General features: G+C 41.2%; 1 protein-coding gene across 18 annotated transcripts in view; it reads left to right on the top strand.

Annotated features, from left to right (window-relative positions):
- Nucleotides 1–27802, top strand: part of FOXP1 (forkhead box P1) — a 1092253-nt gene that overhangs the window by 903767 nt on the left and 160684 nt on the right. For 15 of the 18 annotated variants that reach the window (XM_068253977.1, XM_068253974.1, XM_068253975.1 and 12 more), the window contains one exon: nucleotides 26588–26725. In XM_068253977.1, the coding sequence (XP_068110078.1) occupies nucleotides 26588–26725 (138 nt within the window). Of the gene's footprint in view, nucleotides 1–9493; nucleotides 9641–10335; nucleotides 10430–11110; nucleotides 11197–26587; nucleotides 26726–27802 lie in introns of those variants that run through there. The other 3 variants (XM_068253985.1, XM_068253986.1, XM_068253987.1) reach the window with 3 other exon arrangements.

Below are 27802 nucleotides of genomic sequence, written 5' to 3'. Positions count from 1 at the left end.
GATTACGTCCAGATTTTAGTGTTTAACCACTTCAGCCTACAGTGTTGTTCACCTTATGCATCCAAGCAACTTTCACCTCCCATTCATTTGCCAATAACTTTATAACTACTTATCACAATTAATTGATCTATATCTTGTTTTTTTCCGCCACTAATTAGGCTTTCTTTGGGTGGTACATTTTGCTGAGAATTATTTTTTTCTAAATCAATTTTAACAGGCAGATTATAAAGAAATGGAAAAAATTCATTATTTCTCATATTTTTGCCATTATAGTTTGAAATTAATACATGCTACCGTAATTAAAACTCATGTATTTTACTTGCCCATTTGTCCTGGTTATTACACCGTTTAAATGATGTCCCTATCACAATGTATAGCGCCGATATTTAGAAATAAAGGTGCATTTTTTTTAATTTGCGTCCATCACCTTTTACAAGCTTATAATTTAAGAAAATATAATAATATACTCTTTTGACATACATATTTAAAAGACCCTTTGGTAATTATTTATGTAGTGTTTTTTTTTTATTGTAATTTTTTTCATTTTTTTTTTATAAAAAAATGTATTTGGGTAATTTTTGGTGTGGGAGGTAGACAGTTAATTTTAAATGTAATATAATGTAATTATTTAATAAAAAAATGTATGTGGGTGTAGTTTACTATTTGGCCACAAGATGGCCACAGTCAAAAACTCCTGGAAGCGAACGAGAAAGGAACTAGAAAGAGGACGGGAAACTTTTTTTTTGCAGAAAGACCGCGGCCTCTGATAAGAGACCGTAGGTTTTTCTGCGGGGGACTTAGATCGATGAATGGGAAGTATATTCCCATTCATTGATCGGGGGGCTAACGGCAGGTGGTGGGAGAGCGCAACCGCATGCCTCAGGCAGCAGGAGCAGCACAGTCTATCTGGATGGATATATCCATCCAGATAGACTTAAAGGGAACCTAAACTGAGAAGAATATTGATTTTTCCTTTTAAAATAATACCAGTTGCCTGACTCTCCTGCTGATCCTGTATCTCTAATACTTTTAGCCACAGCCCCTCAGCAAGCATGCAGATCAGGTGCTCTGACTGAAGTCAGACTGGATTAGCTGCATGCTTGTTTCAGGTGTGTGATTCAGCCACTACTGCAGGCAAAGAGATCAGCAGGACTGCCAAGCAAATGTTATTGTTTAAAAGTAAACATCCATATCCCTCTCAGTTTAGGTTCCCTTTAATTGGTTAAAAGAGGGTCAATTTTTTCACAAGCTTTTAGACCCTAAAAATCTTACCGCTAGATAAATCTGCAGCAGCCGTGCACATTACTCACCTCCCCTAGATCCAGCTCATGATTACCACTCTGAGCTGCGGATTTACGGCCCGAGCCTGACTCGGGGTTACCGCTAAGGAGGTTGAAATATTTCTTAATATAAATTTTTAAGACTTTTTTAAAGTTAACCTTTTTATCCAACTGTCCTACTGTGTAAGAAATGGGGTTAAAACTTGTACACATGCTACAGGGCTCTCAGCCACGGTGGCTGTTTGGGAACACCTTTGCTAAGAATCTAGCATGAGTACAGTAGCTCCTAATCTCCTTCAGTGCCTCTGCTAGTGATCAGTCGGGCAGATCAATTCATCTGAGCGCTGGCTGAGGGCATTGTTCTGCACTGTGCATTCTCCATTGGCCCTCCTCCCCCCTGCATATCAAATGAATGCATCGCTAGCCAGTAGGCTAGCAAGGCATCTTGACAGCTTCTGCCTCGCACTGTTGCCTAAGGGAGCAAATCCCAATCCCTGTCAAGTGACATGCTTCTAACATGTGTATGAGGCTTAAAGAGAAACTCCAACCAAGAATTGAACTTTATCCCAATCAGTAGCTGATACACTCTTTTACATGAGAAATAGAATGATTTTCACAAACAGACCATCAGGGGGCGCTGTGTGACTGATTTTGTGCTGAAACCACTCCCACTAGAGGCTCTGAATACCGCGGTACTCCTGGCAAACTGCCACAATGTAACAATGTTCACAGACAGGAAATGGCTGTTTAGAGCTGTCTAACAGCCAGAACAGCTAGAAACAGCTACATAACATGCCCACAGTAACAATGTCAATATGTAATACATGTCAGAATGTGAATCTGGGAGAGGAAAGATTTTACAATGAGCAAACAATGACTAAATCATTTATACATAATTATGGTAAAAATGAAGCACTTTTTTTATTACATTATTTTCAGTGGAGTTCCTCTTTAATAGCTGAAGTTTCAGTTGTACCGACCCCTTTGTCCATCACTATGCTGCTCCTACTTGCCAAGTGTTACCATCTAGTCATGTGATATTCCTGACAAAATAAATGAGAGCAGCTTGGTGACAGAGGAAGGAGAATTCCAGAGACACACTCCATAAACACATGGACACAGGTTTTCTTTAAAAATAAAACAAACATGACATTTTTATGTGCAATACTATGCTCGGTATGCTGCTTATTTTTAGTAAACACCTTGCACCTTTGGAACTATCCAAATATAATTGTTCCCTCAGTAGTAATTTCTTGATTGGAGCACAGAGCTTAAAGGAGCACTGTAGGGGGGTAGGGGAAAAAGAGTTGAACTTTCCTTGGGCCTTTTAATGGTCTCCGCAGACATCCTGTGCCCGCGCAGCCACTCACCAATGTCCTGTTCCCGTCTCCGGTTCACTTCTGGAATTTCCAACTTTAAAGTCGGAAAACCTCTGCCCTCGTTACCGATAATGTCACCAGAAGTGTATTGTGCAGGCCCAGAAAATTCTGTGCCTGCACAGTGCGCTCATGGTTGCGTCAACGTGAGCGAGGACACGGCTGCGCAGGCACAGTGGTTTTCCGACTTTAAATTCCAGAAGTGAACCGGAGGCGGGACAGAGCATCGGTGAGGGGCTGCGAGGGCACAGGACATCGGCGGGGGACCATTAGAAGCCCCGGGTAAGTTAAACTCTTTTTCCCCTACCCCTCTACAGTGCTCCTTTAAGAAAAATAAACTGCCGATGAAATCTTCCACACATGACTCTGTTACAATTTTAGGAGCAATAAATTTACTGTGTAATAAAAAGCAGGGACAGTGTATTATATACGTAGAGGTGCCTAGAGATATCGGGGTGACATGATCTGACAACAGCTGGGCAACCCCTTTTTAGGGGCGAGGGGGCTCGCAGTGGCGGGGGGAGCAGTAACACTCCTCTCCGAGATCCACGCACTGCATATCTTCTTTCTCCTTCCGTGCATTCTGTTGCATTGGCAACATGCTCTTATTTCACCACAAGAGGGAGCTGTTACCAATGCAACTGAATGGAATGAAGAAGGAAGAAGATATTCAGCATGTGGATCCCGGAGAGGAAAGTTACTACCACAGAGTAGTTCAGGAGAAGGAAGGGGGGACCTCTCTGGCTTCCTATACTGTGGGAGGGTGGGGGCTCCCTATAATTGGGGGGGGGGAGCTCTCTAGCTGCCTATACAGTGGGAGGGAAGGGGTGGCTGTCTCGCTACCTATATAGGGAGGAGCTCACAGACTACATATACTGTGGGAGGGAGGCTCACTGGCTAATTATACAGATGGGGGCTATCTAGACATGGGGAGGGGGGCTCGCTGTCTACCCATACTTTTGGAGGGGAGGGGCTTCCTGGTTACCTATACAGAGGGAAGGAGGGCTTACTGGCTGCCTATACAGGGTGGGGGGCTCTCTGGCTACCTATATTGAAAGGGGGGAAGCTATATGGCTACCCATGCTGGGGGAGGGGGGGAACGTCTGCATCTGGCTATCTAATACTGTAGACTTCTCTGGCTACCTATACTAGGGGTCTGCATCTAGCTACTGCATCGCAACAGTGTACTTGAGTCGGGGGGGGGGGGGGCAATATTTTTTTTTTTTGCCATTTTTGAAATGAAGATTGGAAAAATATTCCCGACCACTTCATGCCAGCCAGTATGTTAAGTTTACTTGTTAGTTGACCTTTTGAACCCCTTGCCAGTTGGCTTCCATCTCAAGACATCTCATATATAGGAACCAGGGATGTCATTATAAATACAAATATTTTTTTTAAATAACATGTATCTATCCCAAACAAAGTCAATTTACTTTCTGAAAAATAAGCCATGGGCCCTGTAGTGCCTGCATTTCTTGGGTGGGAAATCTAAGCAGGGTTTTCTCTCTGGTCACTGAGCATTATCAGTGAGCCTTTCCCTGTGTGAGTGCCTGACCAGATATCGTTCTGTTCCAGAGGCAGCAGCTTATGACCGTTTTAGCCGCATCCAAAATGTATTGTTAAAGCCCCTGGAAGGTTGATGTAGGGGTATTTTTCTGACTACTTGCAGTGTGTATGTGAATAGCCACCAGGAATTTTGCTTTGCCCCAGATGCAGTGAGTAGTCTGAACAACCGCTGACATATCAGTTGTTACTTTCTAGCTGATTGGTTGCATTGTAAAACATCCTGAGCTTCCTTCTTACAGTTTACCTATTGTCTGCCGGTAAGTTCTTTGCACATTTTTCCTGTATGTAGGCAGTGTGCAGATGACCCCTCTCCTATGTCAGTTGCAGGAGACCAGCTCCACATCTCAGCACAACAGATCAGTCCTTCCTTAATTAAATATTCATAGTGACTTGTGCGCTGGTACAATGGAAGAAGGGGGAGGTTGGGGAACATTTTGTAACCTGGAAGAAAGGGCGATCCTGATAATAAATTCATCCTTCGTGAAACCACTTTAGGGAGGACAGCAGGTCTTTATCCCTTTCCATCCAGTATTACATCTCCCACTATGTCATTGGCCTTCCGCTTACAAGGCTTAGAATGTATCGCACATCAACTACTTAAAGGAAATGTATAGTGCGGCTTTAAACAAAAATATATTTAACTAAAAAAAATCTTAAATATTTCAATTCAACATTCTTTTTTCAGTTCTTCACTTGTACCTCCACATGTTATTTATTTATTTTTTTATTTATTGCATATTGCTTTACTAATGCAATGATGAAATGAAGGAATTCAAGTCCATATAGCCATAGGCTTTTGAGGACCAATATTATAATTGTGTTATCTGCAACACAGTCCGATGTCTGTACAGGCGCCATCTTCAGTACTTGATGGGGATGAGTTGCACTTAGCAAAGCTAGATCTTTTCAGCTATTTGGGTTGTTCCCTTAATAGAAGAGAGACCCCTGCTTCTCCTCCCCCTATCCTCTCAATAGAGCAGCACATGCAGCTCAGCTACACCCAACCTGCATGACCCTTACTGTTTTTAGCGCTGACTGTCGGCCAAAGCAATCATGAAAGATCACTTCTTCCCACTAACTGTCTATATGGAAAATAATTTTACAAAAGCAGAGTCCCCAGACTTGGTGACTGATAATGAGGTCCTATTGTTCTCTATGGAGTGATCTTACTTTTAGCACACTGCATCAAAACATGGCCCTTCTCGCTATTTATAGTGGGTGAATCTCTTAATAAATGCAACTTTTCATTTGATGTAATATTTTTTTGATTTAATTGTTCTAAACCTTATGATCAAAACATAAATGAATCACTATATGTTCTGTTTAATGGAAGGCTGGTTTAAATATGGTTACCATGAGCTACTGAGTTATTTCTTAATAATTGTAAATTGCATGACATTACCGATCCTCTGCCTCTAAGCCTCTGTATGCAGGTGAGCTGCTCTTGCATGACTAACCTTTGATTACACTAATTGCATGCTTGTTCAAGGTGTGTGACTTAGACACTAGTGATGCCAGAAACATCAGCAGGACAGCCAGGCAATTGGCATTGTGTAAAAGGAATTGCTGCCCCCTAAAGCCCTGGACGCATGCTCAGTCATTGCAGGGCCAGTGCTGTGCAGATGCAATTCTTGCGTTAAAGCCAGCAATGTGTTCTTTTCTATATGGGGGGGGGGGGGGGGGAGGTTTCAAGGGCAGCACAGCATAGCGGGCAGGGTAAGTGGGGAGAGTAAAGCTCTTGGCCATCATTCGACCAAAGTGATCTGCCATTATCGCCTGTTCTAATCTGCTGCCTCAGCCAAGTTTCATCTGGCATTTGGGGCAGCACGGTGGCGTAGTGGTTAGCTCTCTCGCCTTGCAGCGCTGGGTCCCTGGTTCAAATCCCAGCCAGAACACTATCTGCAAAGAGTTTGTATGTTCTCTCCGTGTCTGTGTGGGTTTCCTCCGGGCACTCCGGTTTCCTCCCACATTCCAAAAACATACGGATAAGTTAATTGGCTCCCCCTAAAATTGGCCCTAGACTACAGTACTTACACTACATAATATAGACATATGGTAATAGTAGGGATTTGATTGTAAGCTCCTTTGAGGGACAGTTCGTGACAAGATATATATATATATATATATATATATATATATATATATATATATATACGCTGTACAGCGCTGCATAATATGTCGGCGCTATATAAATACTAAATAATAATAATAATGTGTACAGAGCTAAGGGCCATATCACATGGGCACCTGTGTCGCTAGCAACTATCTACAGCAATTAGTTACTAATCATATTGGCGAAATCTACATATAGGTGTAAGTGCTCCAGACTATGACACTATTTTTGATACAGTATTGACCTGATGAAGCGGGTATAACCTGAAAAACATGTTGTCGTTTTTTTTTTTTTATAAATATCACTTTTAGTGCTACCTTGAGGTAAGCTTGTTATTTTTTACCTTTTTATTGTGTTAAGACCTTTTTTTTGCTATTGCAGAGTGATGCATCTGTGCTATGGAGGGAGGAGTAGTGGCTTTTGGTGGGAGGGGCCACTTGAGATTGCAGCTTTAATGATGACCCCACAGAAAAAAAGTGATAAAAAGTTTGCAACTTTTGCCATTAGCTGCCCTTTGGTGCACAGGAAGAACTAATAGTCTGCAAGTATAGAACTACCATCTTTGCCTGCGGTTCATTACAGGGCAGTTATGATACTGCAATTTTTCACTTTCAGTGGAAAAAAAGCTGTTCCCATTTTAATAAATGTGGTCAGGCAAAGCAGTTAAAAATGGGTGCAGAATTTGGGTGCCAACTAAAAAGCCAGTATGCGGCTTATGTAGTGTAGGGGCTCAGCTACTATTTAGCTGAGCTACAGATATCTGTGCCGGGGCTAGGCTGCATTATAGCCAATCTTTAATGCCGATATCTGGAGCTCAGGAACGCTATCCAGTGGATAGAATTCAGGTAACGAACCTCATGGACCAGGATTGAAAAAAAGAAACAGAGAGCACCAGGAGCACAAAATAGTATAGTATTTTCAGGCAATGGGAGAACAAATGAGACAACACACTGTACTATAGACCTGAAGAAGCAGGCAGGTCTCGCAAAATGCATCATATGGACCTGAAGAAGCAGGCAGGTCCTGCAAAATGCTTCATACAGACCTGAAGAAGCAGGCAGGTCCCGCAACATGCATCATCATTGCTGGTGTCAATTAAAATAAAATGACAGCACAGTCCCTAATATCCAGCACTGGCTGGGATCACCTGGTGCCAGATACATGTACTTGCTGGCTAAAATAGCACAAACCTCCCCCCCAAATACTTACCGAGCCTCCAGCAATGTCTAGCAGCCTTTCTGCATCAAGTAGCAGGCTGCAAGTGGCTTTCCAGCTTCCCCCGTGCACGGAAGCCAGCGTGTCAACTGCCCTGCATCAGGTCACGTGACATGCTGACTTGCATGTATGGAAGCCGCTAGGAGCCCGCTAGGTAATGCGGAAAGGCTGCTAGAAATCGCTGGAGGCCCGGTAGGTATTTAAATAGCCTTACAACCTGCAAAAAGCAAAGCCCCATTATCACTAATGCTGGTTACTTGAGACTTCCGGTTGCCTGAGTTCTGAATAACGGGGACTATGCTGTAATTTCTAAATCGTTAATCAGAGGTCACAGGTAAGACTGTTTCATTATCCGCTCAGAATTGATTGCATACAACCTTTGGGGTGCCTCCTAGTAATTTGTGTGATATCTTGAGCTCGGCTGAAATATTGCCAAGCCCCGGTGTTGATATATTGGTAGTAGGGAGATTAACTTGGCTATAATAATAATTGCAGTATTTGTATAGCGCCTTTCTCCTGTCGGACTCTAAGCGCTTGCGAGGCAGCCACTAGAGCGCACTCAGCAGGCAGTAGCAGTGTTAAGGAGACTTGCCCAAGAAACTCCTTACTGAATAGGTGCTGGCTTACTGAACAGGCAGAGCCGAGATTTGAACCCAGGTCTCCTGTGTCAGAGGCAGAGCCCTTAACCATTTCACTATCCAGCCACTTTGGGTGATAGATAGGAGTGTGGTTTGGGTAGGGTGTTAGTTTAAGTTGTGTAGACAACGGTTTGCTAAGGGAGAAGGGTTAGGGTTAGGTATCAGGCAAGCCAATATTAGTATGTTGGTAATAGAACATTATTGCTATTCTATTAGTAATATAGTAAACTTGCATGTGGTAGGCTTTGAAAAGTTGAGAAAAAAAGTTGCAATTTTTATTCCCAGTTTTTTAATAATAATTTAATCAATAATAAATAAACCCTATGGGCTTGATTCAGTAAACCGTGCTAAGTGTTAGCACACCTGTGAAAAGCCCTATATCACTGCTAAAGTTAGTTTAGGCATGCTAAATTCACATCGCGCGTGAAACTTTGCGCGCGCACAACGCGGTGCGCACGAAACGGCACATCGCGGTGCGGCGAAAGCGGTGCACCCGATGCGCCTATAAGGTCGCATTGGATGCGACCTTAACATGGCATGGTGCAACATTAAGGTCACACCCAATGCGACCTTATAGCCGCACCGTGATGCGCTGTTTCGCGCGCACCGTGCTGTGCGTGCACAAAGTTTTGCACATGGGACTTTGTGCGCGATGTGAATTTAGTAAACGGTGCTAACCCAGTTCGCACCCTAGTTATCACATCCAAAGTCTTTAGGTGCGCTTACTGAATCAAGCCCTATATGTTTTAATTTATTATAGTGGCAAATATTTTTTAAAAAGTTCAGCACTGTCCTAATATATTTAAGATCAATCAGTGACCTCACTTTAGGGATTCTATGAGTTTTGCAGAGATATACTAAAAAGGATGCACTCCTTTTGTTTCAGTACTGGAGGAGTTAATCTTGTCTTGCTGGTAGCACAGCTATAGACAGAACATAAAAAAACACAGAGATATTGCATATGTGTTATTACGCCAGAGGAGGTTATCTGACAAAAACAGTCGTTAAAGCAAACAGACAACAACAGCACAGCAGATGGACAAAAACAATATGTAGTTTTGTTTACAATACAGCCCTGACAGCAGAGGCATATGGGAGAACGGGTTTGAGTGGTTACCGGTTTAACAGTTGACTGCAGAAATATGCTTCAGAGCTGTTTTTGTTTGTCTGTCTTTGTCAGGCAACTGTAACAAATAAACAGCTCTGAGAGGTGTGCCCTACCACCGAGGCAGAGTTCCCTTCCCTTCCTCTCTGCCACCCTGGGACGCCTTTCAGCTCTGGGCAGAGGAGGCGAGGAGGTGGGGAGGGGGAGAAATCTCACAACTTCATGGGATTTAGAAAGCCCTGACCCTCTGTTTTGTCTCTGCCGGCTGACAAAAATGCTCCTCTCCCTTGCTTTTAACCCTTACACAGAAGGATTATTCTCTGGCTTTGCGATTTGAACTTTTCATGGTAACTTTTTCTTCTGTATTTCTATTGACTTGTTCATGTTTGTTTACTGGTTTGGCTATTGTTTGTAACTTTTTGTTTTGTGTTTGTGCTGATTGTTGCTTCAGAAGCATTTGTTTATTTTTAGCTGACTTTCATGGTACACTGTGGTGATGGCTATCCCTGTTTGCATCAGTACAGATTGTTCTTGCTTTTATTCAACCTTTTATTTACATGTGTTCTAGCTGTTTATTTACTGTTTAATTCAGTACTCCCTCCCCCCTCCTTGGTGCACATTTTTAGTGGCAGTCTCTTTGTCCTCTAAAGGCTAAACTTCTCTAATCTCTGGTTACCCACCATCAGTAATAAATAAGACAAAAAAGATGTCCTTTTTGCCCCCCTTCCCACCCCCCCTTTACTCCAAGCTACTCTTGTTTGATTAAGGCTAAGTGTGTGCCCGTTTGATGGCCTTTTCCGAGCGCTGCCACAAGCCTGCTCAGGTCAAAGGTTTAACAGCAATTAAGCCTAGTTGCTTTAGAGACAAATGCATTATTTCACCTGCCCGTCAGTGAAAAAAAAAAGCAAGCCTCATTGTGTTGGGTGTTTGAACTGATTATGTTTAGAGGCTGGTTGTGATTGGTGGGGAAAGGCGTGGCTGGCAGGATGGTTATGCATGTTGTCAGTCTGTGAGCACCCGTGCGCGTGCAATCTATCTCAACCTGAAGAAACTAGAAGCTCTCACAACAAGGCTTGTTATTCCTCATTGGCCCAGCTCTCTCTCGTTTGCTTTGGCTGCTAAATGGAGTTTGTCAGGTTTGTCAATATATGATTGATTTTGCAATTCTGCTCTCTTCCTTTACGTGAGACCCGCCAGGTTAATTTTTTTGTGTTGTTGCTCAGCTTCGAGGCAGCCCTCGCAGCCGATCGCCTAGCGAGCTTTGTTTACTAAGTTGCCTGAGCTGCTAGTGAGCCTTCCAGTCACCGCTCCTAGCAGACTCTTCCCTTTTGTTGAGAACCCTCTTGTGTTTTCTCATCCTGTAACTGCTTGAATTGATCCAAAACATGAAAAAAAGACATGAGCCGATGCTCTCGAGAGTGATCAGTCGTAGAATCTCTGCTTGGCAGCTCATGTTGTCATATTTAAAACCCAGCACACTTTCCAATTCCACGTGCGTGCGCTCATTAGTCTATTTCGAAAGACATCCTATTGTAAGAGTGACGGAGGAGCCTTACGGGGAGATTCAAAGGGGTTTCTTTTCCTTTCACTTGCTGAGTGATCTGGACTTTCATTTTTTTTTCTCTTGACGTGATTGTTGTTGTAGTACTATAGACACACGTTTTCACTCTCGTATTGAACTGTCCTGCCCGGTTGTCGTATCCTACTTTTTTTTTTTCATTTTGGTGTGTGTGTCTTGTGACGTAGAGGAAGTGCCTGACTCCTTGTGCTGAATTGTGTCGGTCAAATCTTTAGTAACCAGATCTAAATGGAGGTGATGTGGAGTGTCAGGCCAGCAATGTGTCACCACCGCTAACAGGATATTTTATTTGACGAAGGGGAGGGAGCTCGCTGGCACAGAGCGGTAAGTTCACGGCTCAGAAAAGGGACTTTTATGCCCTTCGTTTGCAGGCTCTTAACCCTATCACCTCTGCCTTGCCCCTTTTCCAGTTGAAGCATGCCCTGCTTAGCAGGTGGCTGAGAATGACAGCTTGCCTGTCTATGAATGTTGTCTGTGCTTTCTGGTGCCTGAAGGGTTAACTTCTCCACTTCCAAAGTAACAATGAAGTCATTGAAAAACTTGGCTTGGAGAGTTTTTTCTTCTTCTGTTTCCTTTATTTTCTTTTTTTATGCTAGACCATGTACAGACAGACCTCTCATAGGGTGTACTAAGAGTTTATAGAATGCCATATGTGTCATTGTACTTTGAAATGTGAGGGATTTTTTCCCCCTCCTGTTTCTGTGTTCTGAGCCGGTGCACCAGGCACACTTGTTCCAGCAAAAGTGTCCTGTAGATTAGTAAATCGGATACAGGGCGCTGCTGACTGTTGATATAGTTGCTGCTTGCTTTTGATCTGTTATGAAACTTTTTACAGTAACTCAGTAAAGCCTCCTGCAGGCATTTTTCTTTTTGGTTTTTCCTTTTTTTGTTTTGTTTTGTAAATCCGGGATACAGAGGGTTATTCCTCTTCCCACTGTTGCTGATGCAGAAACTTCATGCAAAGTGTACAGAAAAAAAAGCATGATTTCATAGAACTAGTCTACGGCTATTGTTTCATTATTATGCTGTTTTACTCCATTTTTATTTTTAATAAGATTTAAATATCCGATCTATGTACGTGTGCCCAGGCACCAGGAAAGACTTAGTAGAACAGTGCCAGCTCCAGCAGCCGGGGAACCCTAAATGTCGACAACTGGGCTGACACTTTGTAATCAAAGTTGATTTATCATTCATTAGCGAGGCATTAGGCCTTGCAGGCAAGCCAGTTATTTGTATAGCGGCCTGTCAAACTGCAGAATGCCAGCACCTGTCATTTACCAATCACCAAGAAAGCTGAAGGAAATTAGAGCATGCAGTTCACCCACACACGCTACAGAATCTCGGGTAGGCCCCTGGATGCAGAGTGTTTAGAATTCTTCCATACAAGTAGCTGCAGGGGGTACTTCTTAGCCACCATCCTGTTCTGAAAGGCGGATTAGATTGGTGAATTTTCTACATGTGCTCTCCCCCCCCCCCCCTCCTTCCCTATTTTTTTATACTTGCTTTCTAAAGTGTCAAGATCAGAGCTTGGTGCTGGCTCCCCCCGATGATCTAATCTACAAAGGCTTTCACTCTGAACTTGCAGAGACCACAGAAACGTAGATCAGTTTAATATTGAGAGGTATTGTGAAGTTCAAGAACTACCACTTATCACTGGTTTTAACTCTGCACGACAAACAGATTGAAAAAATCTCTTTCACCTTGTATTGTTGTGTAGGACATCGGTTAGAATTAAAGACTCTGAAGGTGCTTAAATGTCCACGGTCCTAACAAAACCCATGCTAGTGTTATTTCCTACACAGGGCTCTTTTCTACTGAATATGATATTAATTTATTTGGTGCATTGATAGAGTTTATCCTGTGAAAATGGAAATAACAGTCTTGAAGCTTGATTGGATTTGTAAATGTAAAATCTGAAATTTTTAGGTCCTTCTCGCTTATTTTGTTTAAAAGACTTTTTTTAATATATCTTGTTCAAATTATGCTGTTTGCTTTTTGTGAACTTTTTTTAGCTGAGAAAAACAGAAATGAAAATTGGCTAAATGTATCCAATCAAGGTTTGCCCCTTTTTTAGTTTATTGTACATCGAAGAGACAGGGAATGCTAATAGTGCAATTGCTGTCTTTTTAATTGTTGTGGCCCATGAGTTCTTTCTCAGAGTGCTCCATGCTTTACTTTACTCTTCAAACCTTTTTGAATTGCAATTAACAGTGCTAGTTTAAATAAAGTAGGTCTCTTATCAAGGGTGGTGGTGGTGGTAGTGGTGAGTATGGCAGTGGAGGTGGGGGGGCTTCTACTCCTTTGAGTCCAATCTGACTGTGAATTCGCCTCATTGGTTGGGTTCTAGCTGGGCCGTAAGAGGAATCCCAGGCCAGGCAAAGTGTGAAAGAGAAAATATCATTTGATGAACTTGTGTCTGCAGTCATGGAAACGGGATCTTTTTTTTTTTCTTCTTTTAAATCTTTAGTATGGAATGAAAGCACTCAGCATTGGGGGTATATTATTTTCATCTGAAAATGTAAATGGATAGGCATTCTTAAACTACATCATTACATAGCCATAGAATTTTCCATGCCCCTCCCCCTTCTTTTTTTCAAAAGAAACACAACAGAGAACAGTTACATTTAACCTCTATCGTACTTTTTGAATAAATTATAATATCTAATATTTATTTTTAATTGCATGCAGCAGAATGATTAGCAACTGTGTTTTAGCTGCCACACGCAGAACATAAGAAGTGATATTAATGTCTTCTTGGTTTGGCACAGGAGAAAGCCCCACAGGCTGTTTTGATTGCCATTGTCACATAGATTTATGCCTGTAAACTGGTATGATATGACCTCAGATCCTGGCTTCTTAGGTACGTCTTGGCCTCTGAAGGTCTGTAGCCTAAATCGCAGGGTCACCAGTTTAGCTTCCGTTTTCCAAGGAACTTAGAGATTCTCTGCTGTCATCGGTTGCTTCGTTCTGACAGCTGTTACATGTCTGTTTTATCACGCGTTAGTTCTGTGTACCTAATTACTGTTATACTATAAAATTTGATAATAGATTGCAGAGAATGTCAGTGTTCTTTAAGAGGAACTGTAGAACTGTAGTTCTGATTGTTAAGTACAGAAACATTTAGATTGTCCTGTAAGCAATGCAGATTGCAAAGCATCTTAGAATAACTTGTAAGCACTTCTAAATACCTCCTTTATTTTGTATCTGTTAAAGATGACATCGTATTATCAAAATCTAGTTGCCCTAGAATTACAACTCTGTCCAGAAAACATGTTTGCCACCTGGACCACTTTAACTGTGTACTTTTCTCCTCATTGTTTTTATATTAGGGTGGAATTTGTGGCATAGCATCAGAGTAATTGGTTGCAGCACGAGGTCTCACTCTTTTCAGGTGGTGGCTTGCAGCCTTAGAGGTTAGTATCTGTGATTATTTGAACAGAAACCGAACCAAATTCTGCTGTGGAACCGACTCCGCTTACTCAGCTGAGGGTCATCTCAGTTACAGCGTGTTGATCCTTCTGTTGGGTCTGTTATAATTTTGGAAGTATATTCGAGAAAGAGCTAGCACGGCTTTTAAAAATCATCCTTTCGCTGTGTTATTTAACAGTACCCTACAATGAGAATTTAGGAGGCACCTGTGTAAAGTCTTTGGTAGCACACACTGGGTTAAAACCAAACTGACTGATGAAACATCTCAAGTCTCTGTTGCATAATCTAGCAAAGCTGTGCAGCTGTATATCATCCTTGGGTGAAGCAGGGAGGGCATGGGATCTGCTTGTTTACAACCACCTAGGTGTGTCATTCTTACCAACAAACAAAAAGCCCGAGTTCCCAGATTCAACTTTTTTCTTAAATTGTCGGAAATTGGCTTTTCCGCAAAGCGCACTTCAAAATGTCTGACGGGTTAAATTGTTGAATGTATACCTCAATAAGGATACTTAATAACGTCAAGATGACTGATGTCTGCCTAAACATATATAGCCTATTAAGCGTGTACAATCTCTCACTGCAGGCTCTGTTCCTGAGGCTTAATATCTTTGCTTAGCGTTTTTTTTTTCATTTTGCCTTGAAATAATTAGAAAGTAGACACAATAAAATGTCAGCGTAATGTGGCAAGTTACAGTTGAGTATCACCTGTGCTTTGGTGTGTTGCTGGTGCCTAAATGAGCAGGCTAACCTGATGCAGAAGTTTACTTTACAGTCTTGTGGGGGAATGATGCTCAGAGTTCTGCACTGATTTGAGTGCTTAGCAGATATTTGATTGTTTGTTCAATCTGTACAACAGATTTTGTTCTCCAGCAGGAAGTTACTATATATACATATATACAATATATATAATTTTTGTTCTGCTCCTCATGCCCTTTCCATTGCAGAGCTCTGCTAGGGGTCAGCCTGCTTTTGTTCAACAGTTCTTTAATAATATAATCGTATAAATGCAGCCAAGGTGCTCCTGAAAAACGACACATCCCCCAGCAAGGAAAGGCTATGTTGCTCCCTCTCTCTCATCCTAACTGATGAAATGATTTGCACTCTCCAGTTGTGTTTATTTAAAGTTTGGTTCCATTAATACGTCTTAATCTGTAACAAATGTTCTGTTATGCATTGAAAGTTATTGATTTTCCTCTAGTTTGGGAAAATAAATAGATCCTTTTAGAGGAGGGGAATACACACAACACCTGCACAGCGAGATTGTGGGAAAGTTCTGACACCATCAGTTAAAATTGTTATTGTTTGGTCCAGACTTGGCTGGTTGGGACATAGTTTGTTTGTTTTATGGAGTGCAGACTTGGGTTACTGGAAACTTGTTTTCTTTCCCTAGCTCAGACTTCAATTACTTTTTTTATGGGATTTTTTTTTCTGTTTCCACCAAATTTTTTCCCTCTCTTTTTTTTGTGTGTGAATTCATTAATATTTTCCTAACAGGAGGGATAATACAGACATTACTTTCAAGCTGGAGTCCTGTCATTGCTAACTGGTCCCCTTTAACCTTTTGTAATGTATAGTGACCGCTCATGCATTTGATTCCCCCCTCCCCAAATTTGTGGCAAGTGCTCTTGGAAACAGGGGTGCTATGAATATCAAGCAAGAAATGTAGCTGTCATTTATTAAAGAGCAAGAAGGCAAGAGGCAGAAATTGATTAGGTGAGGGATAGGACCCGCCTGCTTAGGAAGGAACTGAGCTTAGGTACTCTGAGGTCTATCAGGTTCTTAAATCTGAGACATCGTTGTTCAAATAGCCCTGAATAGAGTAAACTAACAGCATCACAAAGGTCGTCGTTTGTGATATCTCAAGGGCTTATGTTTTTTTTTCCTATTCTACCCTGTCTTGTATTTTTATATTCTATTTCATGTCTTGACAAAACAAGATGACACAAGACAGAATACATTAAATTTAGATTTTTATCTAACCTGTTTCGGGGAAAGCAATTTAATTTATTTCACTTTTTTTCTCCGGCCTTGAAGACGGTTCTTTGTACAATTATTTTAATTGCCGACCCACTTTATGCAAAAACTCTATCAGTTCCCCACTGGCCTTGATTTTTTTTTCTTTCCTTTTTTTTTTAACAAGGCATCCATATATTTTTTGAACGTAACTTGACCTTTAACACCGAGGAAGCCTGCCGGTTGAAGTGTCTTCATTAGGAGTAAATCAGAGAATGGCAAGATTGTCAAAGAAACCACTGATGTTTCCCCATTAGAATGTAATTTGCACTCTTGTGCTCTCCTGTGATATATAGATGGAGGCGTTTGAAAGAGGTGAGAACAGCAGCCCATCTTAAGCAAACACAAAGTCTCTTAGATACACTGGCAGTTTTGGGATATGGAAACCTCGCAGTAGGCCCGAGGAAATATATGGGAGAATTCACCCTTACTATAGAAGACTTTTTTTTTAAATTCTTTAAGAGTCTTGAGAAAAGTATGGGGCAATGTATTTGGCCTTGATAAATTGCCCTCTTACTTTGCACAAAGAAAAAGAGCAAAAGGATAGAGGTCAAAGAACCTATTTATTAAGGCTGCAAATGACATTGCACATTTTCAGTACAGCAAATAATAGTGGGGGGAGAAGGGGGGATTGGGAGTGCACTGCCAAATTTGTGTTGGACTGCGGGGAGGGGGGGGGGTGTTATCTTGCTAACTTGTTTTTTTTCTGATTAACCTAAATTAAGTCCACATTTCTCTGGGTCAGCTGGTAATTCTAGACAAGCACTAACATTATCATTCTTATTAACTATCAATTATTTATTTTCCTCCAAATATGAGATGAACAGAAAAAAATCTACTCTCCAGTCAATAGGGTTCATCTCATCTTCTTGCATAGTATTTTTATGTTTACCTGCACAGTGCACAAAACTTTTCAGATTGGTACAATGTTGCCTAAGATTCTGCCCACATAACAAGTGCTATATAAATATAATATCTAATGGGCTACCTTATTCCTTAATTACAGCAAGATTCCAAATGATTTAAATTATATTATTAAATCATTACGTAAATGATTCAGATGACCTGTAAATTAAAACAGCAATAAAAAAATGAAAAATGTTCAAATTGGAGTCCAGGACTATGAGCTACGAACAAGGTTTAATTATTCCAAGCCTGCTTATTTTTTTTATTTTTTTACGCTGAAATTGGTATTTATTGTTGCCGAAGCAATTAACCTAGCAGGTAAGCAGAAGCTGGCAGTGAATACGAATTGAGAGATAAGATCAGGGGCGTCAGTCACCCCCAGTGAACCGCACGAGCGACAAATAACGCCATTCTATCTCAGCCCAATCTGATCTTCGCCGCCTCCCACGTAATATCAAATCCTGTTTCTGTAAATGAGAACAATTTTTATTTACATAAAAAGGGCTTTGTGGGAAGGAGCTGAATGACTTGCAGGCAGTTTTATAATTTACATTAATGAACCTTTCCTTGTGGGAAGGTAGTGGAGGGAGGCAAGGCAGGAGAGAGAGAGAGAGGAGTAATAAAAAAAACTCTATTGTAATGCTCAAAATAAATGAGAGATTCGGAATAAGGATCCTTAATATAGTAAAAAAAAATTGCTGTTTTAAAATGGTCTTAAAATTTTTGGTCACGATGAATTTTCTTCTAGCGCTGCAATGTCACCATCAAGAGTTCTTGTAATGTGAGCTGTTTGACTACTTCCCTTTCAACATTTTACTATAAACTGCACATGTGATACTCAGTGCTTTAATAAGTACTCCCCAGCAGGTACCTGTGCAGTTCCTGTTAACCTGAAACCTACCCACAAATGAGTGGAAGAGGACTCTGAACCCTGACCCTGTCCTTAGCTGCCCCACCATCATAAAAAAAAATCTTGTAAAGAAATACGTCTAACCAGTATGTCCTAAAGACCCTTCTTTTCTTTTTGGATAGCAATTTTTCTCATCGTATTTAGAACAGTCAGAGCGTGTAAAATATTTGTAGAACAGGTGGAAATAACACAGAGGTCTATATTGTTTTCCATTGTAGATAAGTGTAGGTGAATAGACAATAAGAGAATTGTCTGATTATGCCCCATCACTTGTAAATACTATGTAGTTTTTGCTTCCTTGAACAAGTCCTTTCAAATTAATTGCCCTTTGGCTTTATTGGGGACATGATGTAAATCCGGAGCTTGTGTACATTTATATGATTGTTAGGCCTAAATGAACAACTTCCACAGAGCACTAGTTTGCAGAAACCTCTAGAAACGGATCAGATTTCACCTGCCAAGGCACTGTAACCTGCCATGCTAGATAAGTAGTAGCCCAGGATGCTGCTCTTCTAAGGAGATTTGTTTTGCATGATGTCTAAAAACACCAACAACTTGTAATGCAGCTAATCCCTTTGGCTGTGCATTTTATGCTTTGTGGGTGGATAAGTAGATTACAGATCTGTTGATTAGGAAATTTTGAGGTTTGGAAGAAGGGGATAAACTATTCTGCTAATTTAATTACCTCTTTCTAAGTTTTTATTTGTTTTACACATTTAGTGTTTTCATGTCCAGCGATATCATTGCCGATTATTGAACCGGTAGTGTGTTCACTTGTACACTGATGTGACCTTTCACTTGTTCCATTTCCATTCCATTTGTCCTGACTGGAAGATAATCACTGATATCACCACATAATACCAACCATCCTGTTTATATGTATAATGGGGATGATGGAAATGGTATTTTATAATGATAGTAATACTATTTCCCAACTCAAAATAGGTTTAAAAAGAACACTTTCAAATAGTGGGAACATATGGGGAATATAAAACAACCACAAGTTATTTGTACAGTGGCTGTGAAGGAGTTAACAATATGGATGTTCAAAACGCTAAAAATGAACGAGTGTGCCATGAACAAAAAAATAACATTGACATTTCTTATAAGGTAAAAAAAAAAAGTGTTAGATTTAAATATCCGAATGACAATATTTTACATGATCGGTACTGATTGAAAATATGTATATTTATTTATTTAAGCGAATAAGTGAATATTTTTTCCTTGACCATATATTGCTGATTGTAGAAGCTAGGTTAGGGCAGCAGCTGCTGCTGCAGTGTGGTGTTAACATGTATTATATGAAAGAAATGTATAACTTTCCACACCTGCATACCAATGCTTGCTTACCTCCAAACTTTTATAGATCTATGAAATCTTTTTGTTTTGGGAGGTTTGTTTATCTTGCCACTTTAGAAAGTGTTAGCTGCAGTGATTCACCTTCAGGGCTCGTTCCCACTATCGCGAATCTGCATGCGTCCAACGCATGCAGATCCGCACATGTAATGCAAGTGGATGGGCCTGTTTCCACTGTAGCGTTGTTGAGGTGCGTTTTTTTCAGCGGTAAAAAAACGCACAAAAGAGCCAACGATTTCGCCTGCGTCGGGAATCCGTGCGAATCGCCGCTAATGTATTTAATAGTAAAAACGCATGCGTTTGTTACATGCGTTTTTACCCGCGATTTCACGTGCGATTTCGCACCTTTTTCAATTTTATTTAGCCCTGGCAGTGTCATGGTTAATTTCGCATGGCACCCTGCCATGCGAAATCGCATGCGAAATCGCGGGTAAAAACGCATGCGGAAACGCAACCGCATGCGTTTTTACAAGCGTCGGAATGCGGCCGAAATCGCGTCGCAACAGTGGGAACGAGCCCTCAGTCATGAGATATTCCCATGTCCCTAGCCCCTAGTTCTACAAGTGAAATGTGTGGTACATCATGTGTGATGCTGAACAAGATAGGAACCTTGTCACTGCTTTCTCGCGCAGAGCAGTTGTGAATTGAGATGAAACAGGAAAAAAAGCTTCCTGTCTTTGACCCCCCCCCCCCCCCCCAATCAATGTTCTCTCAGAGCGCTCTGTGGAGAATTGTAGCTGGTATTTAAAATAAAGTTTTAGTTTTGAATGAGTACTTTCAGAATGGGAGTCGTAAATATGAGAGGAACGTACGTAACAAGTTGTGTGACTGTTTTAAATACTATTGATTTAAACCACTGAGTAGATTTTATGAATCGAAGTGTAATTTTCAATGCTTGGCTATATTTCTCCACAATAAACCACTCTCTCTAGTGTGCTCTTAGCTGCTGTAGAGATGCTCAACGCAGGATTAAATGATAGTAGTTACAGTGATCAATAGGTTAAGACCAGGACAATCACTCTTGCCGCTAATGACCTCGGTAGTAATGGGTAATAAAGTGTGGACTATTATATGCTAGCACTGGGGCTGCCTGGCCTTTAGTCTTTTTCAGCGCTAAGGACTAACGGAGTGAGAAAAGTTTGGTTGAGGCTTCCTAGGTCAGTCATTGGAACAGTTTCAGGCGCTGAGTAAATATCTCAGGTATTTCTTAGCATAGGATGGCTGGTACTTAGGCCTTGAGTATTTGATAGACCATATATGTAAATAGAATGTTGTAAGCTGTTATATAAAAGCATGTAATGCACATCGTATGCCCCTTCCCACCCTGATTGTTACGCTTGTCATATAGTGTTGCTTTTGATTTTGATGAAATACCTTTAGAGATTACCTTTATATAGCGATAACTTTACGTAACTGTTTATCATTGATCCACTGTAGGATAAAGTATTTCAATAAACATAACTGTGCATGTTTTTGTGCAAGCAATGCATCAGATTATTGTTTTATTTTCCTTTGCATTCTTCATTCTTTTAGTCATAGTGCAGTTGGGTTTGTTGCATGGGCCATTGAATTTCCTTCAGTGGTTTTGATTGGCAGATGCACACACATTCTAACGTCTTGCATTTGACCAGCCACTGCTATTAGTGGAGCATGCCTGACTTGGCCACGCATGCCTGACTATTTTCTGTGAAGACGAAAGGTACCGGCCACTGATATTGGGAATTCAACAGAAATTGGCTGCAGAAATTCTACAGTGGTTGGCTGATCGCTATCTCCCTCACCCCATACATCCCACCCCCTTTCAGCAGGGATAATTGCAGTATTTGTATAGCGCCTTTCTCCTGTCGCACTCAGTAGGCAGTAGCAGTGTTAAGGAGACTTGCCCAAGAAACTCCGTACTGAAATAGGTGCTGGCTTACTGAACAGGCAGAGCCGAGATTTGAACCCAGGTCTCCTGTGTCAAAGGCAGAGCCCTTAACCATTACACTATCCAGCCACTGCTGACGGCCTTGGGCAGGCAGTAGCTGGATAGATATCGTCATCCAATTTGAATTTGACAATTGTCCTAAAGTCTGTAAAGAGAGTCATCCATGTGTCTCCTATTGAACCTGCCACTGACCTATTAGCCCAACATATTCAGTTAATAAACCCTGAGTTGATTTCAGCCAGTGTATCAGTTTGAGTGTGGGAACACACTAAGCAGAATCGCATATGCGGTTTCCACTATCTGCTATGGAAAACACATATGCGATCCTGCCTAGTGTGTTCCTACCCTGAAAGCCATCTAGATTGGTGGTACATTTTTGTCTAGTGCAGGTGAAGGTGCAGCAGAACATCCATGCTTGGCTTGCATAGCATTATATTGCACTGAATAGTAGAACACTAGTGGGGGAAGATTGATACTCCATCAGAGAATCACCGCTTTCATCTGACTATTCTTACACAAGTATTTTGCTTTGAGTCAAGCCCTGTTCCTGTTATCCCGAATAAGCTCTGTTTGACAACAAGGAGCAAAGAGCATCTCATTTAATTATCAGCAGCCACAAATCATGGATCATCTTGAAGTGCAGTTCTAGGCAAAGATCCATCTCATAGCCTGGAGTCCATTATTCTAAACATCATGTTTAAAACATGTGTTCACTTTACCTGAAGCAGCTCTGTTGACAGGGTTAATAACAGGCTGGGGGGGGGGGGGCTTCTGTTTGACTGAGTCCAATCATGCTGATAGGGGTGGGTGGACCACATACACAGCCATGTCATTAACCTACAGCCTTTAGAAAAAAAAATGCCTGATGAAGGGGCTCCTAACCAAATTCTTTAAGTACAGTTTATTTAATATAAGTTAATAAATTGCACAAAAACAAGCTCAGTTACTGACTGACTTCACAAGGATGCCTGGAGTGCAACTATACTACACTAAACAGAGCTGTGTTTTGATGGGGCACTATGCAATATAGACACTTTTGGCTGGATAGTGTAATGGTTAAGGGCTCTGCCTCTGACATAGGAGACCTGGGTTCAAACCTCAGCGCTTCCTATTCAGCAGGAGTTCTTGGGCAAGACTCCCTAACACTACTACTGCCTACTGAGTTGCCAGCTGTCGGACTTAAAGCTTCCGCGCAAGTGCTTTAAGTCCGTCAGAAGAAATGTGCTACATAAATACTGGAATTATTATTTTGTTCATTTGTAGGTAGTATGTCTTAGTTGCTTTTTACTTTAACCATGATGACAACAGCAAACTGAGTAGATGTCCCTTGTCTACTTGTGGTGAACAGATTCCAGCATTTAAGGGGGTAAAAAAGAAATGTATCTGAGCTACATTTAAGGGTAAGCTTCCACTGTTTGTTTAATAAGACAGCAGTGAAATGGCAAAACCGACCTCAAGGAAAAGTAAACTTGCATTGTGATCTAATGATTCCGGCATTAGCCGAGATGAGTGATCCAGCCAAGGAAAGTGTATTTATTGAATAGCTTGTTATATTTTGAAAGCAACGCAGAACGGAATAGAGTGAATTAATGGGATTACACCTCTCTGCTTTTGATGATGGAACTCTCTGAGGATTTGCTACAGTGCCAGTTGGTTGATACTCTTGAATCAAACGGCCTCGCGCTGTGTAGTAACATTACAACAGGGACTTGGCATTGAACCGCCGCCAATGGCAGCACCGCCTGGATGTCCATAAGTCAGATTTTTTTTTTCCTGAGACATTTCAGTCTGCTGTGCTATCGCCGTGCCTTACTCATAAACTTCTTCTATTACTAGGCAAATGAACGTCTTTCTTTCTGTAACCTGCACACCCGCTGGGGGGTTGGTAGCGGGGACGTGGGGGGGGAGCAGGGGAAAAAAAAGTGGATTTATGCAACAATGCGAGGAATATGTCGTTACTATGTATCTGACCTTCAAGAACCATTTTAAGTTAATCAAAATTAGTGATGCTGAGAAATAAGGACATCAGTGCATAATGACTGTGAAATTAGGAGAGAGCTCACTATGCAAATGACAGAAGAATCCGAGTGAAAAAAGGCAAGATAAACTGCATATTAAGGCATTATGTTACATAAAAGTAATGCGGCATTGCTGCCTTTTGCTTACCGCTCATTGGAAGGTTTTTTTTCTTTTTTTAATGTGATTTGAGGCTGCTGGATTCACGCATCTGTTTGTATGTATGTGTATGTATATATATATATATATATATATATATATATATATATATATATATATATATACTCACAAACACACTACATTGTTATATAAGTCTATGTATTTACACTGGACTGTTACATGTATACATCACACACTCTCTCTCTTATGCTAGATACACACCATATGATAGTTTGGCAAATAGAGGGTTCAATAGATAATTTCCATCATGTCCGATCTTATTTTTGATCGTTTTTCTGACCGATTTCTCATAGAAGTGAATGGAAATTGATAAGAGAAGATAAGAAAATCTATCGGACAGTAAATGGGCTGTGTACCTAGCATTAGTCCCTCTTTCTCTATTTTTCTACTTTGCTGTACGTTTACATAACTAGTTACTTTAAGCTTACACACATTCGTCTTTCTCTTCTCCCCCACCCATCGATCTGTCTGTCCACATTTAAAGGTACGTTCTAATTATGTGGCCCGTACCCCCCACATTCACCTTTCTGTCTTACGCCTCATCTTTCTTCTGTGCCCCCCTCTTCCACCCAGTATGACACATATATGGATTTGTATCTTTGGCTCTCTTTTCCAAGCTACTTATTCATGTATATTAAGCGTATTGCTCACGCTCCTTTCCTTTTCTGATTGTGCGTGTGTTGCTCTCTCACTTACCAAACACAACCCCTGCCCCCCCTCCCCTTCACCCCATAGACACACCTGCCTATCTGACTACATACAGCTGTATAAAACATAAGTCTATACCTCTGTCACTATATATACCCACCCTTCCCCAATCCCAAACCCAGTCAACTAAACTACACCTAACTGTGTAGTGTAAGATATTGGTGCAATTTGGCCTGTGTTCCCTGCTATCATAAACATATTCTGTTTGTGTAGATTTGTGAGTATCTTCACTTGGAGTTGGGGGTATCTGTCTATCTATCAAGCCATCCATCCATCCATCCAGAGCTTAAAGTGTACCCAAGGCAATATGTGACGTGATGAGATAAACATGTGTATGTACATTAGAAAACATATTAATAACCAGGCTGTTTTACTTGTTATATTTTGCTGCCTGAAAGAGTTAATTTCTAGGCATGGAAGTGACAGCTTCTGTCTTGTGGTACCTGGTAGACAATATAGTAAACATTACTGATAAGTAGATTGCAGCCATAACATTTTTCCTGGCAGAGTACAACTTCTGAGTTTAGGGGAAAAATATGAAAAAGGTCAATAGTTCAAGTCTGGGTCACGAATGAGGCTGCCACTGATTAGAGACAGTAAAACATTCAACCTACCTTGTAAATGTTTAAATATAAGGGAAAACAATGGGATACCTAAAAAGTCATTTTTAGGAGTAGGAGGGTAAATATAATTGTTTACCTAATGAGTTTATTTTCACCTCGTGTTCACTTTTAATAGTGATGTGTTACAGCAACAAAATACATTTTTTAAAGAGCAAAACCTCTGTCTATCTATGGGGGGCTTCATCTGCTTGTTTGATTGGCAGGCTTTAAAGAGAACCCGAGGTGTGTTTAAAGAATGTTATCTGCATACAGAGGCTAGATCTGCCTATACAGCCCAGCCTCTGTTGCTATCCCAAACCCCACTAAGGTCTCCCTGCACTCTGCAATCCCTCATAAATCACAGCCACACTGCTGACAAACAGCTTGTCAGAGCTGGCTGTGTTTATTTCTAGTGTCAGTCTGCTGCTCTCCCCGCCTCCCTGCAGAACTCCAGTCCCTGCCTGCATCCCTTTCCCTCCCTGCTGATTGGAGGGAAGGGACGGGGGCAGGGACCGGAGCTATGCAGGAGGCGGGGGAGCAGCTGAGATTGACACTACAGATGTAAACACAGCCGTGCCTTAGGGGGTCTGGGATAGCAACAGAGGCTGGGCTGTATAGGCAGATCCAGCCTCTGTATGCAGATAATATTCTTCAAACCCACCTCGGGTTCTCTTTAAGAGTGATCTACTTTATGAACAAGACCCCCGAGTTAGGAAACTGATAATTAAGCTCCGTTACTTTTCCATTGCCTTATTTTCCTTTACTACACAGAAGTGAAAAATAATGTGTCAAGATAAAAAAGAGTTGGCATTCAAACCTGCAGAGGGAGCTCCAGAGAAAAAAAAATAAAAATAATTCATATTTGCAGTGCTTCAATTTTTTCTGACAAAAATTGAGCAGTTTCTTAGAAGGAAGAATTGTAGTGCAAAGTCTAAAAAAATATAAGTGATAAAAAAATACAATCCTTTTCATATATACTCAAAAAATAAACAGTGCTGACCTAACAGAGGAGTAAGCATTCGTTTTATGCATACTGTTAGTTTCTATCTTGGGTATTATTTTTTTACATTTTTAATTCCTGGACAGAAAAAAAAATATGCTTGCAAATTAAGCCCAAGTGCAGTGATTATTTTGAATAGGTAAATTACATTCTGGGAAGCTGGCGGGATTGGTGGCTTTGTCATTAGGTAGCCGCTGGAATTCAATTTGTGTAACCTTGGCCAAGACAGCCTGTCATTTTAATGTCAGTGTTTTTATCTGACGAAGACATCATCCCTTTCAAACGACGCTGTATAGGTTCCTTAACAGAAATGCGTGCGCGGGGCTGAGGACGTGTTAACAGTTGCAAATATGAAATGCTATCAGGTTCATCGCCGTTGCTGTTTGTCACCGAAATGTCACGGAAAACTGCTTTAATGGTATCTCACATAATATAGAGGAATTGGAAACATCTGTATTTGGTGGAACTGGAGAGGCAGTGCGGGGCGGCCGTGCAGACAATGTGATGTATGCAGCTTTTTTTTTTTAGGTAGCAGTTTTAGGTCGCTGTGGTAAGATGTGAGATGGAATTTGCATGACGTCTTGTCTGCTTTTTGGGGGGGACTTACAATGGGTTACAGAGGAGGCTTCGTGTTTTAAAGCAATTTTCTTGCTTTTTTATTTCCCCAGGTTCCAGTCTCAGTGGCTATGATGACACCCCAAGTAATCACTCCTCAGCAAATGCAACAAATTCTCCAGCAGCAAGTGCTAACTCCCCAACAGCTACAAGTCTTACTTCAGCAACAGCAGGCCCTCATGCTTCAGCAGGTACAGTAATGTCTTCTAACCATTAACTCTCAGAAGGAGAACTGTTTATCTCAGGGATTGGTAAATTCAAGTGAAATAGAATGCCCCCTTTAAAGGAATCTATAGCTGCTTCCTATATGCTTGGGCATATGTTTACACCCATCTGCTATAGAGGAGGTAGGGAGAAGAGCAAGATCTTCACCAATGGCTTAACCCAGCATAAGGGATGTGTAGTAGTGACTGACCAGAAAGTCACATCTGGCCAGTCAGCATCCCCCTGTTCCTAGGATCAGTGGGTCGGAGGGTTTTCAGAGAGCCTCTGCCACCCCATCCCCCACACACATCGATCTGGGATCTTTCTACAATGTGACCTTCCCAAGCTGATGACCAATAACAATTATCCTATGACTATAGTTGCATTGCCTGGAAAGGTCACTAGTGATCTTAGTCAGGACCCATCCTTTGATTTTGTCTCTTCAGGAGTTGGTCATGTTGCATTTATTTGCCTGATTCCTATTGCTCCCCACACAGCAACTTGCAATGGGGCTCCTTCTGCAAGTCTTCTTCTGCAAGGACAGATGGGAGCCAAGCAGTCATGTCTGGACAGGCAAATCTGTAATCAAATGAAGTTTATGAATATGATGGCTCTATCCTGTACCAGAATGCCCAATGCCATCACTGTGATCACAACCAAGAGAGGATTTCTGTCTTCTAATCTCTATACAGGACAAGCATGTCAGAAAGCTCCCAGCGCACATAGGGCCAGTAAAGTACATCTTCTAATATTGCTAAACCAGCCCATAATCTGATTTTCCTATCATAGTCATTTATGCACATACTGCAAGGACAGTTTGGCCTGGTGCAAGTTTAACTACCAATCTGGTGCGAAAGGACCAGAACACTCAGAGGAACCCATCCTGAACAACATACAAATGCAATGCCTGCAATGTTTCTGGTGAGAGTTAATAAATGACCACTATCACAAAAATGTTTTAAAATTTTAAATATCAGTGTAATAAAACAAAATTTCTTCCACAGTAAAATCCACTATAAATTCAATTGGTCCTATGTTGTTGTTGCTTACAGTAAGGAGTAAAA

The sequence above is a fragment of the Hyperolius riggenbachi genome, chromosome 9 (assembly GCF_040937935.1).
Source record: "Hyperolius riggenbachi isolate aHypRig1 chromosome 9, aHypRig1.pri, whole genome shotgun sequence".
In the NCBI taxonomy this organism is placed as follows: Eukaryota; Metazoa; Chordata; class Amphibia; order Anura; family Hyperoliidae; genus Hyperolius; species Hyperolius riggenbachi.
This window is presented reverse-complemented; position numbering and strand designations above follow the sequence as displayed.